Raw genomic sequence first — 15,658 nt, 5'->3', positions numbered from 1 at the left:
TCCACAAACACTGGGACCTGAGAAGAGTCTCAGGGGCCAAGTAGAGAGGCCTGGAGGGATGTATTCGGCCCCTGAGTTACTCACCTCAGGGCTACAGTTCATCACTGTCTGGCATACTGGCTTTTTACAGGCTTCAGTCATATAGCTCCTCCTATGTTCTGTTTAAAAATTAATAATTCTTGATACTAATTCAAAGAGATACAAAAACATGCAAAGTATATTTTTGCAATATACCGAGATAAAACGGCTACTTAGTCTATAAGAGAACAAAGCCAGAAGGAAGAAAGGTCATGGAAAGGAGAAACCTAAAAAAGAGAAAGCGAGGAAAAAACTAAAGATGAAGAAAATAAAAGAACTTCTAGTTCTCTGCACTGCAGCTGTATATGCTATTCATTCCTCAAGATCCAACCATTCTATCGTCTATAAACCAGTATTTTTTCAATCTTCAAATCCAGATATTACAAGATCATTTTCTCTTTCATGCAAAAAGTCTATAAGAAATGTCCAATCCTTAACACCTCTCCTACATTTGGAAGTGATACTGTCATTGAAGGCTATTACCACCACTGTATTGTCAAATGGTTTTTTTCTGAATGGGAAGACGAGCAGCCCTATGCACCAGTTTTAGCTACCTTGGCCTGTGTGCGCATTCATGGGTGGACCTTGCAGCTGTTGCTAGCTGTCATTACGTGAAATACATTTGACAAACACACAAAACGTAACTGGCTGTGCATTCACATAAACAAAACTCTTCTGTATATTCTTATCACAATATCAAATGTTTATCTTGCACATAAACAACACATGAAGTGCAATAATATAGATGGAAGTCCCAATAGATCAGTTCATTCATAAAGACCAAATATCTGCTAGTTTCTGTTCCACATAGGTTCATAAAGTCCAAATTGGAGCCTACTACAGTTCCACAGGGCTAGCCTCGTTTTAACAAAGATGCAGAAAGTATTTTTGAATGGGCTTTAAAGTCCTGTGGGTCCGTCATTCATACTTGGGCAGCATAGATAACTTCTTGTGTTCTCTTCTGTTCTTGTACTGTGGCGACTTATTTCTCTATCCATCTGCAGCAAGGATGAGAGACAAATTCCATATAGCCCTGGCAGCATTTGATGGGGATTTCACAAGAGGCTGCTGCTCTTCCATCTCATCCAGATGCATCCTTTCATCCTGTCAACACTTTACAGCACTTTCCTTTTTCCAAACTTGAGTGATGCACGTACACTTGTTTTTCCACTTACAAATTTAGTTCGTGTCTAACTTTGGATGTTCTTTCACTTTGTTGCACAATGAAGTAACAGCTTTTCAGACCTGGCTGGGTCTGCATCCTGCAAAGCATCTCTCTATCTCTGACCGCATACAAACCATACGCCTAAAGCACACACCCCTCAAGAATCTTGGGAATCGTAGTTTCCACTCAACAGAGCTGCAATTCCCAGAATGCTTAACAATCTACAGTTTGACAGATCGCTCTTCTTCCTAGGCTGAGAGGGAAAATGGCAAAAAACAGGTTATTTACTGGGATAGAGTGACATTTGCAGCTGTTGTCAAAGTTGCAAAAACAACGAAGCACAGGACTGAGGGAGGGAGAAATTTCTGGAGAAACAATGGGATATCAGCTCCGCTCAAGGCATGATGGATAAGAGCAACAACTGTGAAAAGATAGACATAACACTTTACAAGGACGGGAAGAAACATCATGGACAGAATAAATGTCACACACAGGAAGAACAAGGAGATCCTCGCTTGTAGTTCTATAAATCATTTAATGTGTCAGTACGAATAGAAGTTTTAAATACTGCAGCCTGTTGTATAAGGGATTATTATTATGACTGGAATGTAATTGAAATCAATAAGATTTTGGAATGCAGAAATAAAGAAAAGCATCAATTATAGCACGTGGGCCCCCACTAAATTATATAATTTGGTATTTTAATGATTGATAATAGTAATTTTATTTTAAATTGGTGTTGTTATAATGAGGCTATCATTGGATTATAATTAAAAATTAATAAAAAGTATTATAAAATAATAATTACAATTCCCAGGATTCTTTGGGGTAAAAAAATGTTCTTTGAATGCATGGTGTGTACACAGCCCCTACTTTTTGTAGTCGCTCCCCGGTGGGCCATGGAATAAGCTTTTAAGAAGCCAATTTGTTGCAATATTGTTGGACTCCACAGGCTTTCTCTTGTGTTGTAAAACCTGCATCTGAGCAGGAATGAGTGTGCTGCGCTGATCGCTGCCCAATCTCCATCTCCAGTAACCTGTAGTCGGCAAAGTTCTGAAACAGAGAGCTTAATAATTAAGATTCTATATTATAGGGTGAGTCACAGTGAGTAGAGAAGGCTCCCCACTTCAGAACTTTGCTTTCCATGAGTTGGTGGTGATGATGCTGTGGGATGAGCTTCACACATTCATCTCTGCTCACATGTAGGTTTTACAGCACAACAGAGTACGCACATAATCCTTTTGTTCCACAGCAAGAGGCTGGGTGCCGAATAGGGTGCCGAATAATGACTAATCAAGGCCTTGCGCTTTTGCTTTATAATGTAAGAGCATTTTTCTCTCAAAGAGGAAGCATGATGGCAAAATCTTCGTTTGTGTGCCCTGCTCTGAAGACGCTTTTCCAGGGTGATCCTCCGCTCCATCGGCTGGCATGCGGACAGCAAGTTTACATGTGCTACTGGCTCTAGCACTGCCGGCTCTGCATTTTGATGGCATCAAATCAATCAGTGTACAATGGGAGTGAAGATAGCATTGATCAACGCCATGCCTTTCAGTATAGGCCCCGCCTGCACTGCAGGCTCTGTGGCAGCACAAAGCAGAGAGGATAATTTCCCACTGGCCTGCCATCATGTGGTCCAGGCTAGGGGTATCAGAGAATTCTGACAAAAATGGAAAAACAAGTGACGAATACATGCCAGAACGGAAATCTTACATCCCTAGTCCAGGCTGAGATGTCAGTCATCCCTGCACAGCCCTCTGTTATCCTGCTGCCATTTCTGTTTCACTACTTCCACTGCTCATGGAGCAGCTACCATGAACAATCTGATCATTTGAGATGGTTAGGCTTTCAACTCTTTTCACTGCATGTCCTCACCATATATTCTGTTCATATGGTATGCCATATGGTGCTCTTTGCATGGGAATTTTAGATGAGGCTAAACTCGTTAAAAACTTGCCAAACTTAAGCTTATATAAATAGGAAATCAACATTATTGGAGGGTAGTGGGATGCAGCTGGAGGTTAGCTTTGCCATTTTGTTTTGAAGGAACTGTGACAACATTAACTGCATGCCAGCTGCAATATTTTGTATGTGCTTTGTTATATTTTTGGGAATGAGGCCTGCAAAAGGCACACGAAAAGACCCAGCATAACCTGGGTGGAGAATGACTTGCATATTTTTTTATTAAAATGCTACACCTGTTTCCTCCCTCTGCTGTCTCAAAAACTGGAGTCGCGCTTAAATTTTAGTGCTTTCTTTTGGATAGTGCTCCGCTGTACTTTCTTGCATGTGCATGAATGCTGCAATTCACTCTTGTGATTAAAAACATTAAGGAAGGAGGCCCCAAAGTGTGTCTGTACACAGAATAGCCAACGATTCATTGCCCTCCTCAGGGATTCACTTACCAAAATGACAAGCATTTCACTAGTATAATGTACTGGCGATGCTGCTGGCGTGAAACAAAATAGCCAAGATATCCAAGTACCATTATTAGCCTCCAGTTCTGTTATACAACTCTGTAATGCAGTTAGACTCTTCTGGACTCTGCTTTTGTTGGAGGCAGTTTTGATTCAGTGCCTTCTGCTTCCCCCTCCCCCCTTCTCTCTCTTTTAATCATCCACTTTTCTTCTTCATCCATGCTTTGATTAAGTCATACTCCAGCATGTAAACAGAATTACCCTTCTCTCTTCCCCTCTGTCCATGCCTTGTTTTTTGTTTTTTGAACAACTGCCACCGTGCGTGCTTCTGTCTGACATTTAAAAAATGTTGCCTCTTGCACAAAAACAACCTGTTTGAGGTTGCATGGTCTGACATTTTGGAAGATGTATGCTTTCTGAAAAAAAGCAGATAAGGGTTACCATAATTGCAGTTTTGGCTTTCCGAAACTCAAATCATCGTCTGAAGGAAGTTCAGTGTACTGTATGATGCAGTGTAGATATCAAATCAGAGAGCAATAGGAATTTGCTGTGTGTGTTTCCTCAGAGGGAAGTCTTTCTGTGTTTAATTGGACTTACTACAACATGAGTGGGATTAGGCTTTGCAGCCTAATTCAATCCTTTTTTGAGAATCTCACATGCCTCCTGCCTCCCGAGGTATTATCCTACATAGGTGACTTTCTAGCTGTGTTTTAGAGAACTCGGGGATTTACTGTATGCTTATCAGAGTTTCTCAGCAAGCAGATTATTAAATGTGGACAAGCTGCCTGAAGAACAGCTTAGTGGTGGGCAACATTCCCCTGCAATGTGATGATATCAGTGCTCACCATCCACTCACCTGGAACAGCAACTGAGTAAACACCTGGAGCATGTATTGCAATTGTTTGCAACGTGCAGAGGGGGCCCAGGAGATGCTGAAGAGCTCCATGGCAGACAAGTGAATGTGGGAAATACTCCTTAAAGTAAAAGGTTAGAAAATCATAGTTTTGCATCATCCCCCTGCCCTGTCACCTAGGGCGGTAGCCATTATGATTCCTTGTCAGCCATGTGTTGGATGATCAGAAGTACGCAAAGCCTTATGGCAATGCTGTTGATTTCATTGCCGTCCTCTTCCAAGCCTCACAGCTGCTTAGATTTTTTAAAGACTGGGCTAAAGACTCCTCCATCGCTCGGTCCCAGCTCCTGCCCACCTAGCAGTTCAAAAGCACGTCAAAGTGCAAGTAGATAAATAGGTAGCACTCCGGTGGGAAGATAAGCGGTGTTTCCGTGTGCTGCTCTGGTTTGCCAGAAGCGGCTTTGTCATGCTGGCCACATGACCTGGAAGCTGTACACCAGCTCCCTCGGCCATTAATGCGATTTGAGCACTGCAACCCCAGAGTCGGACACGACTGGACCTAATGGTCAGGGGTCCCTTTACCTTTAAAGACTCCTCCTTAGGGGGGTGTATTTACACCAGCTTTTAACCTGCCTTTCCTCCCAGCAGCTTGGGCTAGGTTGAGGTATGTTGTTTCTCCCCAGTCCCCTTCACTTAATTCCTACAATATCTGAAAGGGATTATTGTTCGAAGCCCAAGGTCACCCTGCAAGTTTCATGGCTGAGTGAGGATTCAAACCTAGATCTGCTCAGTTTTAAGTCCATGACACACAAATTCATTTGTAACTGTGGCTGTGCGAGGTCTATAAGTGTGTGGGCCCAGGATGTGGTCTGTAAAGAGATACAGGGCCACCATCTAGTTGCTGCTAAGTAGGCCTGGTCATCTCCCAGATGGGTAACTGCCTGGGAATAAACCACTTCTATACCACCTTGAGGTCCACAGTGGAAGAAAGGTGGGGTATAAATGTAAGCAAATAAACAAATGCACTTCCCAAGGTCAGGGGTGGGGAACTGGGGGTGAATGTGGCCCTCCAAGCCTCTCTGTATGGCCCCCAGGACTTTTCCCAGGTCACACCCACTCCTGGCTCCTGCTTTGCACCATTCCTGAGTGTTTATGCTTGGCTGGAATGTGTCATTGGACACTGATAATGCTCCTTGCTCCCTTAGACAAAGAATATAAAATGGTTTGCGTAGAAACCAGCCTACTCTGCAAAGGTAATAATTGCATCTATTGCTCTACCCAATTTTGTCTTTAGCCCTACTGATGTGTGGCCCCCAGAAAGTTATCCAGAAGGGCATGTGGCCCTCAGGCTGAGAAGGTTTCCCTACCCTTACCCTACGGGAGCTCTTTTTTCCTCCTTTACACCAGAAATGAGAGGTTTTCTCATTCTATCCTGCCACAATTAGTGCCGTGGGTCTCTCTGTTCTGTTATTTTGGCTGTTGTTTTTCATTGTTTGCCACATTCTGGCGTAGGAGACTGCATTCCTCTCTACATGCAGACCTGCAGAGTCTGACCTGACGCGCCTGAAATGTGTCTGACTAGCAGTTGATGCCTTTTGCCCTTTCCTTTGCTCTTTCTCCCTCTCGTGCGTATTCCTTGACCCCGTGCTTTAACAGCTACCTTATAAAGCCCCGACCAAAGCAGATTAGAGAGTGTGATGCATTTTAAAGCTAAATATAGAAACAAGATCCTGTTCTGGTACTAATAACCTCTGGAGTGACACTCCTGTACGCAATTTGTCAAATCTGCTACAAGTGGTGAGTTTGCTTTTTCTCCTCTTGGTTTTTGCTTAGCTTTGGCACTCACCCCTCCCTCGTCACCTCAGTGTTTTTAAAGGGCTTATTTGTGCATTGGAGGCTGCGTTGGGGGGGGGCAGGGAGTTGCTTCTGTTCCACGCATATCCACTCAGAAATAAAAACACGCATTAATAGAAGCAGGATGGTGACCAGAAGTCTGCACAACAGTTAGAAGCCTCTGAGCCCTTGTGGAAAAAAGGCTAGCAGACTTCATTAGCCTTGTTGCCTCAGTCTGAGAAAGACTTCCCTTGGTCCCAGTGGGGAAGGGAGATCCACCTTGCATATTTTTAGATCTCTGTTGCTGCAGAGTCGGGTGTCTGTTGTGTTTATTCAGTGGCTGCTCTTGGTGCCAGCTTCTTGTGTTTATTTCAAGAGGCGCCTGCCATCGTTAATGCACGGGGGTGTTTATTTATTTATTTCATAGACTCGTGGAGTCAGGCAGGGCCACGAGGACCATCTAGTTCAACCCCTGCACTCTTTCGCCCAATGTGAGAGGCTCAGACTCACTGCCCCGGGATTAAAGAGTCTCATGCTCCACCAGCTGAGCTATCTATTAGACTGTTTTGTAATGTTTGAACCCCTTAAGGTTTGCTGTGTCAAAAACGTGCTGTTTCCAAGAAAGAGAGGAGGTGGTTTCAGAGGGCAGGCAAATGAAAACTTGACCCTTGCTCAGATATGGGTGTGATTCAGTGTTGTTGTTGTTGTTGTTTTGATGCAGCTGTTTCACCTTGTGTGGAACTGCTCTTGCTGTTTGCTAACCCCCAAAACCATTAACACCATAAAATATAGCAGCCAGGGAGTTTATCCTAAGAATCAGATTGAAGCAGGAGATAGTCAGAGGGACTCAGACACTTGCTAATCTGTTCTGGGTCTGTTTATTCCCCACACTAAGTTTTCTTCTGGACAACTCTTGCTGAACTGAGGGCTTAAACACATCTGGAAAGTCTAAACTCTGGCTTGGGACTCTTTCTTCTGAGACTCTATCTGCAGTATATATTTAAAGCAGTATCATTCCAGTATCATAAACGGTCATGGCCTCCTCTGAAACATCCTGGGAGCTAGTGGCTTGTTCTGGAAAATTCACCTTGGAAACATGGTGATGTTGGAACATAGAGGTGGATTCCTGGTAGCAGAGTTCAGGATTGAGAAGGGGCTTGTTCTGATCTTCAGGAAACACAAGGAATGTGATAGATTCAATAACCGGAATGAGTAAGAGGCAAAATCTTTTGGAAGATAAGGAGTTGTTTGGATGCAAGGTAATCACAAGAGAAGGGGGAAGTTGAAGAGGCGACCAGGGAGTTGATTGAGAGAGTGGGAAACTGGAGCTAACTGGGATTTGGGGTCGTACAGCAGGAAAGATTAGGCTTCATTGAATGGAATGTGTGGAGTTTATATGGCCACCTGCAAAAATTAATAGCATTAAGTGGTAATCGCTTGACATGCAAGTTTCATCAAGTGTGGCTTTTATGGGTTCCCGAATCAGTACCTATCAATGTCACCAGTAATTTGTCCTTCACTTGTCTCTGGGATGGGGAACTTGAAGCCCTTCAGGTGTTGCTGGACTACAACTCCAATCATCCCTGGTGGCCATTCTGGCTGAGACTGATGGGAGTTCCTGCATCTGGGGGTTCCTTTCCTATATAGTTCATATTATACTAAGGTTTTGATATCCTTTTGATTTAAAATATCTCCATTAAAACTGTACATCTGTAACATTCTACACTTGTATTCCAGAAATTTTATGAATAAGCATCAGAAGCCGGTGCTAACAGGCCAACGGTTCAAAACTAGGAAGAGGGGTAGGTTTGATCATTTTGTTTTGTGAACGTTATATACAGTTTATTGAAGACTTTGCACAGTGCTGCCTGCTGTGTTTTGTTTCCCCTGCTTATCAAATCAGAATTTAACATTAAAGAGTAGAGGGACTGAATCAGTTGACTTGTGGGTATACATTGAGCTCCCTGTGAACAAAAGTGTAATACTTATTCACCATACTGGAAGACTTTTCTCTAGCACAGGCTTCCTCAAACTCAGCCTTCCAGATGTTTTTGCCTACAACTCCCATGATCCCTAGCTAGCAGGACCAGTGGTCAGGGATGATGGGAACTGTAGTCTCAAACATCTGGAGGGCCAAATTTGAGGAAGCCTGCTCTAGCAGTATTCATGTCACCTATATTGTCTTAATAGAAACTTTGTTTTTTAAGAAATCAACATCAAACCATGACTAATAACCCTGGCTTGTTTTAATAAACCAGCTTTAATGCTAGCCACAGTTCCAGATTTGGAGATACAGTGGACGCTCGGGTTGCAAACGTGATCCGTGCAGGAAGCACATTCACAACCTGCAGCGCTGCATCTGCGCACACACGGGTCACGATTTGGCACTTCTGTGCATGTGCAAAGCACAATTTAGCGCTTCTGCGCATGTGCGAGTACCGAAACCCAGAAGTAACCCGTTCCAGTACTTCCGGGTTCAGCGCAATGCACAACCCGAAAATGCGCAACCTGAAGCGTCTGTAACCCGAGGTGTGACTTTAACAGCAAGCCATGGTTAGTTGAAAATGGAAGTCCTTCTGGTCTCTTCATAGACATATCAGTGGAGAAAACAAGCTTGTGGTTTGTGTACATAACAATAACCAAACCATTGTGATGTATAACTTTATTTATATATGAAGGACTCTCCCATCTCACAGAAGAAACATGATTCTGTTATACCCTTCTACCACAAGAGGCCAATCCAGTGAAATATAACCAGCTTAACTATTTTGTATGTTGCTCTCTGGGACCAACACTGTAACATGCCAAGATCATTCATAGCAATATATCAGTTTGCAATACATTGCCCCATTGCTCGGTTTGCAATACATGCCCCATTGCTCAACTTCCTCTTGAGAGTATGACCTTAAATGCAATTAAGAAAAGGTGATTGGGAAGGGGGGGGGGAATCAACAAGAAAACAAAATATTTCATGTGCAGCTTTATATTGTATAAATTCTGTAACCTAGTGAGTAGCATGTTACGATGCATATGTAAGGTAGGAAGAGAACAATTCAGCAAAGGTTGTTTGAGCCCCTGTAGAACAGAATGCTTGAATATGACTGAGAAATGGAAACTGGTATTCAGCTTCCATAAAACAATTTGACTCTGGCTCTCTGTTTTAGATGAAAAAGAGAAATTTGAACCAACCGTCTTCCGGGATACAATTGTCCAAGGTCTCAATGAAGCTGGTGATGACCTGGAAGCTGTAGCCAAGTTTCTGGATGCTACAGGCTCAAGGCTAGATTATCGCCGCTATGCCGACACTCTGTTTGACATCTTGATAGCTGGCAGCATGCTAGGTATGTATGTCACACTGAAAACTCTCAACACTTTCAAAGCTGATCCTGGAAACATGCCCTCTTGGTCTGGCAGCTAATGTTCAACAACTGTTGCTCTCCCCTTGGTCTGGATCCTCCTCTTCCTCATTTTCAGTTATCTGTGTTTTGCTTTCATGTTTCTCTTACCTTTTTGGTATAATTTGGCAAACTTTGTCGGCTGTGCCCAACTAAGTTTAACTCAAGTATAGACCCACTGATATTAATGGACCAAAGTTAGCCCTATGCATTAATTTCAAAGGGTGGTCTTCAACTTAGAGTACACCCATTGAAATTAATGAACATGGCTACATGGAGTCCATTCAATTCAATGGGTCTACTCTGAGTATAACTAGCATTGGATGCAACCCTAAAAATGTTGAAATAGTGTTGTTAAAGTTAGATGTAGAGTGTATCCAGAATAGCAATGCTGTGCTCTTTTACATTAAACAAAATGGCAACAGGTTGGACCCTAACGACTAGAGAAAGTTGGTCAATATATGGGATTGTAAAGTCTACACTGGACTCCTCCAAAGGACCTGTTTATTGAGCATTCATCCTGATTTGCTTGCAGAAAACTTACATGCATTGAAGCATTGCACAAAGCAGAATTGACTTCCCCTCACATCTGTCAATAGAAAGGGAGGTCAATCCTGCTGGGTTCAGGTGCTCAGTGGAGCTCACTGCAGGGAAGTGAGCACACCCAAACCCAACAAGAAGTATGATGGAAACCACTGCTAAAATTGTCCTTTCCCCCTTTGCTTTAGCAGTGGTTTCAATGCAAATGCCTTTCTGAATCAGGAAGGAGCTTGCACTGAATACTGTCAAAATGGGCAGGCTTTAATACCACCCCCTTCAGTTTGGCTGCACTTTGAAGTCCCAAAGTCCCTGTGCTTTCAGGCGCCGGACAGGTGGGTGGCTCAGCTCACCAGTCAAATTTGGCTCCTGAGAGCCAAAAACGTTCCCCATCTGTATTGTTGTACAGTGCCATTGTCAATGGGTGGTGCACAGAGAGGGTGAGGCAGCAGAATTGACACCTCACGGTATGTGGTGTTCAAGCCATTCCCATCGCCAGAGGTTTGTGAATTCTTTATGCTGGCTCTTATTTCACTTTTTAGGTGCCTCCATGACACATGTGTGCAGCATGTACATTATGAAGAATAAAAGCTGGCTCTTTATTTCTAACTTCCAAGATATGTTTACATTGCTTCTATCTCTTCAGCTCCCGGAGGGACAAGAATCGATGACAATGACAAGACCAAGATGACCAATCACTGTGTGTTTTCCGCAGATGAAGACCATGATGCCCTCCGAAATTATGCTCAGGTTCGACCAATTGGATTTCATGATGAAGCTTTCATGTCGACTACAATACTATACAGTAATACACCAGCTGTTTCTATTGTTCTCTACCAGACCCAGAATATAAAATGGCTGCAGTGTCCGTTACTTCTGGCAGTATTTGGCACTGATGCATTTCGCCAAAATTGAACATCTCTACAGATTATGGTTTTTATTGGAGTAGCAAATTGCTTGAGGCAGTAGGATTTCATAATTATGAAAGTATTTACCTAAAAGCATTTTGTTGTTCTGGAGTAAAGTTATATGCGATTGGGAAGTATCCTGTATCATACTTGCAACAACACTTTCTTGTCTTGCTAAATATAGGAAGTATATTTTTATATGTTGTTTCTGTTTTATCACAGATTAATTATGAACGCTGTAGGAACAGTTAGGTTCTACTTCTCATATTAAAGATGGCTGCTTATCTTTATATTTTAGGTCTTCAACAAACTCATCAGGAGATATAAATATTTGGAAAAGGCATTTGAAGATGAAATTAAAAAGGTATTATTGCCAACTTGGGGTGGTGGTGGTTAAAGTCTTCCTGTATTATGTTCAGAGTCAGTAGCTGTTTTTTTTTTTAAGCACTAGATGCTAAGTTGTGAGATGGTGACTTCATATTTAATAGGAGGGTTTGTATTTACACACTTTTTCTAGGTAAGACAATATGGAAAGCCTGTGTGTGTTTTGGGGGTTGTGCATGTGTTGAGGAGATCTCTAAGCAGCACTCATGCAAAATTACATGGTGCGGGCCCTTGAACTTGTACACGATAGGATGAGAATTGTATATTTAAGGTATTTTCTCTTTAAGTTATGCAGCTCTCCTTTCCTAACCTTAACTTTACTGTTAATATTGTGATGAGTAATACTGACTCATACACTCCCAGGCACAGAAAGCACTTTATGCTCGTTCAAGCAGCTGTTTTTCTTTTCCACCTCCATCCTCTGGGGACTCTTCATTGTTAATGGTTTTTTAGCACAGTTGTGACAAACTGTTCTGTTTATTTTAACATATCAGGCTGGGAGCTTATTTGAGGCTTTGTGTACTGCAGTAATAAGTAATGTTCTGCATTAAAGGCTGTGCACATAACAGTGCCCATTGCATACCACACCTAGGACTCATCTACACTCGTGGCTAAAAATGAGTTTAAAAGGGGTTAAGATAATCATACAGACATGTGACATTCTTTTAAATGTGACACTAGAGGGTGCTGCAGAGCTCTCGCAATCAAATACCCCAGAGGACAGGATCACACTTCAAAATGACCTTAACAGATTAGAGAACTGGGCCAAAGCAAACAAGATGAATTTTAACAAGGAGAAATGTAAAGTACTACACTTGGGCAAAAAAAATGAAAGGCACAAATACAGGATGGGTGACACCTGGCTTGAGAACAGTACATGTGAAAAGGATCTAGGAGTCTTGGTAGACCATAAACTTGACATGAGTCAACAGTGTGATGCAGCAGCTAAAAAAGCCAATGCAATTCTGGGCTGCATCAATAGGAGTATAGCATCTAGATCAAGGGAAGTAATAGTACCACTGTATTCCGCTCTGGTCAGACCTCACCTGGAATACTGTGTCCAGTTCTGGGCACCACAGTTCAAGAAGGATACTGACAAGCTGGAAAGTGTCCAGAGGAGGGCAACCAAGATGGTCAAAGGCCTGGAAACGATGTCTTATGAGGAACGGCTTAGGGAGCTGGGTATGTTTAGCCTGGAGAAGAGGTTAAGGGGTGACATGATAGCCATGTTCAAATATATAAAAGGATGTCATATAGAGGAGGGAGAAAGGTTGTTTTCTGCTGCTCCAGTGAAGCAGACACGGGGCAATGGATTCAAACTACAAGAAAGAAGATTCCACCTAAACATTAGGAATAACTTCCTGACAGTAAGAGCTGTTCGACAGTGGAATTTGCTGCCAACGAATGTGGTGGAGTCTCCTTCTTTGAAGGTCTTTAAGCGGAGGCTTGACAGCCGTCTGTCAGGAATGCTTTGATGGTGTTTCCTGCTTGGCAGGGGGTTGGACTGGATGGCCCTTGTGGTCTCTTCCAACTCTATGATTCTATGCCATGATGTGATCCACAGAAGGAAAGGGAAATATGGTCTATCCCGATAACATGTATGTGTGTTCAATTTGACCAACATTATGCAAATGATCTGGATCACAGTGGTCCTTTTGATCATGTGTTTAGTCTTGCTCCTCCTTCTGTTACTTCACTGTAGCTCACTCCATGGTATGACTTCCACATCTCTCCCTTTACATTCAGCAAAGTATGTTATTGCATCTGGAAGCTCACAACATAATAAATTAGTTAAGCCATGCTCTGGAAGGCATATATGTAAAGCCTTTAGCGGGTGTTGGGCTTCTTTCAGTTTGTTTCAAAGGGCTGTAGCTTGCTAGGGGAGCAGATCCTTTGTGTGCAAAAGGTTCAGTCACTGGCATTTCCATCTTCTTTCTGAAACCCTGGAGAGCCACTGCCAGTCACTGTAGGCAGTGTGTAGAGTTCATTGACTGTTCCATCAGTGCAAGGATTTATTCTTACTCAGAGGAACTGTCTCCTCCTTTCCTCCATGCACCCACTAAATCTATTCTAGGCAAAGAAATTACAGTAACATAGGGAATTATGTTGGTCCATCTTTTCTGGTTATTGTCTACAGTGATCGGCTCTCCAGGAATTGAAGCAGGAGATACTCCCAGCTCTACCTGGAGATGTTGTGGATTGAACCTTAGACCTTTTACATGGAAAACACATGCCCTACCCCTAAGCTACAGCCACAGCCTTTCTCCAAAAGGCAAATGAGCTTCCACTCAGGCATTCTAGTTCATTCTTCTTTCATGGAACTTAAGGTGGTATGCATGTGGTTCCAAGGCTGCATCCCATCTAGGCACTACTTCTTCTTCTTCTTCTTCTTCTTCTTCTTCTTCTTCTTCTTCTTCTTCTTCTTCTTCTTCTTCTTCTTCTGTGATCCCTCATAGCTGAGTAAGATTATCTTCCATAAACACGGTTTTAACAGTGAGTCTGTAAGTGACTGTGGAGACCAGTTCTGGATCCACACGTCTTTCCACAGTGGAGACATAGTTTCTGGGTGGGAATTGATCACGGTGAGGGTTTGCCAAACGTGCCTTCCTCTTAGCTCGTTTCTCCTTATCACCCTGAGTTTGTGCTGCTTCAAAGTCCACAACACCTTTGGTAAAGGCTGTTTTCCAATTGGAGCACTGGCAGGCCAGAGTTTCCCAATTGTTGGTGTTTATACTACATTTTTTTAGATTTGCATTGAGAGATTCTTTAAGCCTCTTTTGTTGACCACCAACATTACGCTTTCCATTCTTAATAGAGTAGTTGCTTTGGAAGACGATAATCAGGCATCTGCACAACATGACTGGTCCAATGAAGTTGATGTTGAGGAATCATTGCTTTGACATTGGTGATCTTTTGCTTCTTCCAGTACACTGACATTAGTTTGCCTGTCTTCCCAAGTGATGTGTAAAAATTTTCAGAGGCACCGTTGATGACTAGACCCAGACGTGCTTTAGCTCTAGCAAGGTGCTGGCCTCATTAGCCTTCAGATCATACCCTGCGAGATCCTAGCACTAGAAAGAGTGCTTTGATTAATCAGTTACTCCTGCAGCAAAAAAAAGGAGGAGTTTATGTGCCGCACTGGGGCACACCAGGCATGCTGATTTCCCCTAAAACCATACTCTCTTCATGTAGTGCACGTAGTTATACCAGTGATTTTCTACCGGCTCACAAATTGGAGTCCTGTGGGTGGCAGGTCAGTGTTATTCTGAAACTCTCCAGTGTTCTCTGACCTCCCCTACAGAGCTGGAAACCAAAAGTCTAATAGTGATAGGCAGGGAAGAGTTCTGAATGCAATCAGTGCCTCGAGTTGCTGGCGGTAATAACAACTTGAAGCTGAACATTGATGGTTTCTAAGTGGGTTAATTAGAATTGGAAATTTTCCCCATTAGCTAATTCAGTCAATGCTTAACAGTTGAGTAAGGGACAAATAACGCCTTTTGAACAAAGGAAAATGATATCCCATGAAATTACAAATGTGCTCCAGGGTTGTCCGAAGCCAGAAACACGGGCCTTGTTTCTTCCGTGCTGCTCATCTTTGTGGCAAGCAGAATGGCATGCTACCTCACCTCTTTGTCAAGTGTGTGTGTGTGTTTTCCCAGCTTCTACATTATTACTATTATTATTATTATTATTATTGAAACCAATATGCAATTATGGAAAGGCACATTAAACAGTTTGATAAATCTGCCGCATGCACTTTGCAAATCGTTTTCATTCATTGTGTTGCTTCCCTCTGAGCCACTTGGATTCTGACCAAGCATGGGAAGCACTGGAGGGTGAGGTTTCAGAATGGGAGGAAGGGGGAAGAAAGAGACTGTGCAGCAGAGCCCTCTTGATGAAACAGCCCATCCCCAGATGTGCCTGGATCCACTGATGAGGCAGGAGACCCACGGCCACCATCATTGGCCACACTGGCTGGTGCTGATGCAAGTTGAAATTCAACTTGAAATGGCTGCAGGTTCCCCATTCCTGATCTATAAGAAGATTGTCTGCTAAAGGGGGGAAAAGCACCTTCATATTTACTGGAAACC

The 15,658-nt window shown here is 42.9% G+C and overlaps 1 protein-coding gene across 3 annotated transcripts in view; it reads left to right on the top strand.

Annotated features, from left to right (window-relative positions):
* Positions 1-15,658, top strand: part of BZW2 (basic leucine zipper and W2 domains 2) — a 43,787-nt gene that overhangs the window by 9,285 nt on the left and 18,844 nt on the right. For 2 of the 3 annotated variants that reach the window (XM_033165253.1, XM_033165255.1), the window contains exons 2-5: positions 8,081-8,145; positions 9,508-9,684; positions 10,922-11,025; positions 11,482-11,547. In XM_033165253.1, coding sequence (XP_033021144.1) covers positions 8,081-8,145; positions 9,508-9,684; positions 10,922-11,025; positions 11,482-11,547 — 412 coding nt within the window. Of the gene's footprint in view, positions 1-6,284; positions 6,308-8,080; positions 8,146-9,507; positions 9,685-10,921; positions 11,026-11,481; positions 11,548-15,658 lie in introns of those variants that run through there. The other variant, XM_033165254.1, reaches the window with a different exon arrangement.

This window comes from Lacerta agilis, chromosome 12 (genome assembly GCF_009819535.1).
Source record: "Lacerta agilis isolate rLacAgi1 chromosome 12, rLacAgi1.pri, whole genome shotgun sequence".
In the NCBI taxonomy this organism is placed as follows: domain Eukaryota; kingdom Metazoa; phylum Chordata; class Lepidosauria; order Squamata; family Lacertidae; genus Lacerta; species Lacerta agilis.
Note: the sequence above shows the minus strand (reverse complement) of the source record. Positions and strands in the feature narration are given on the sequence as shown.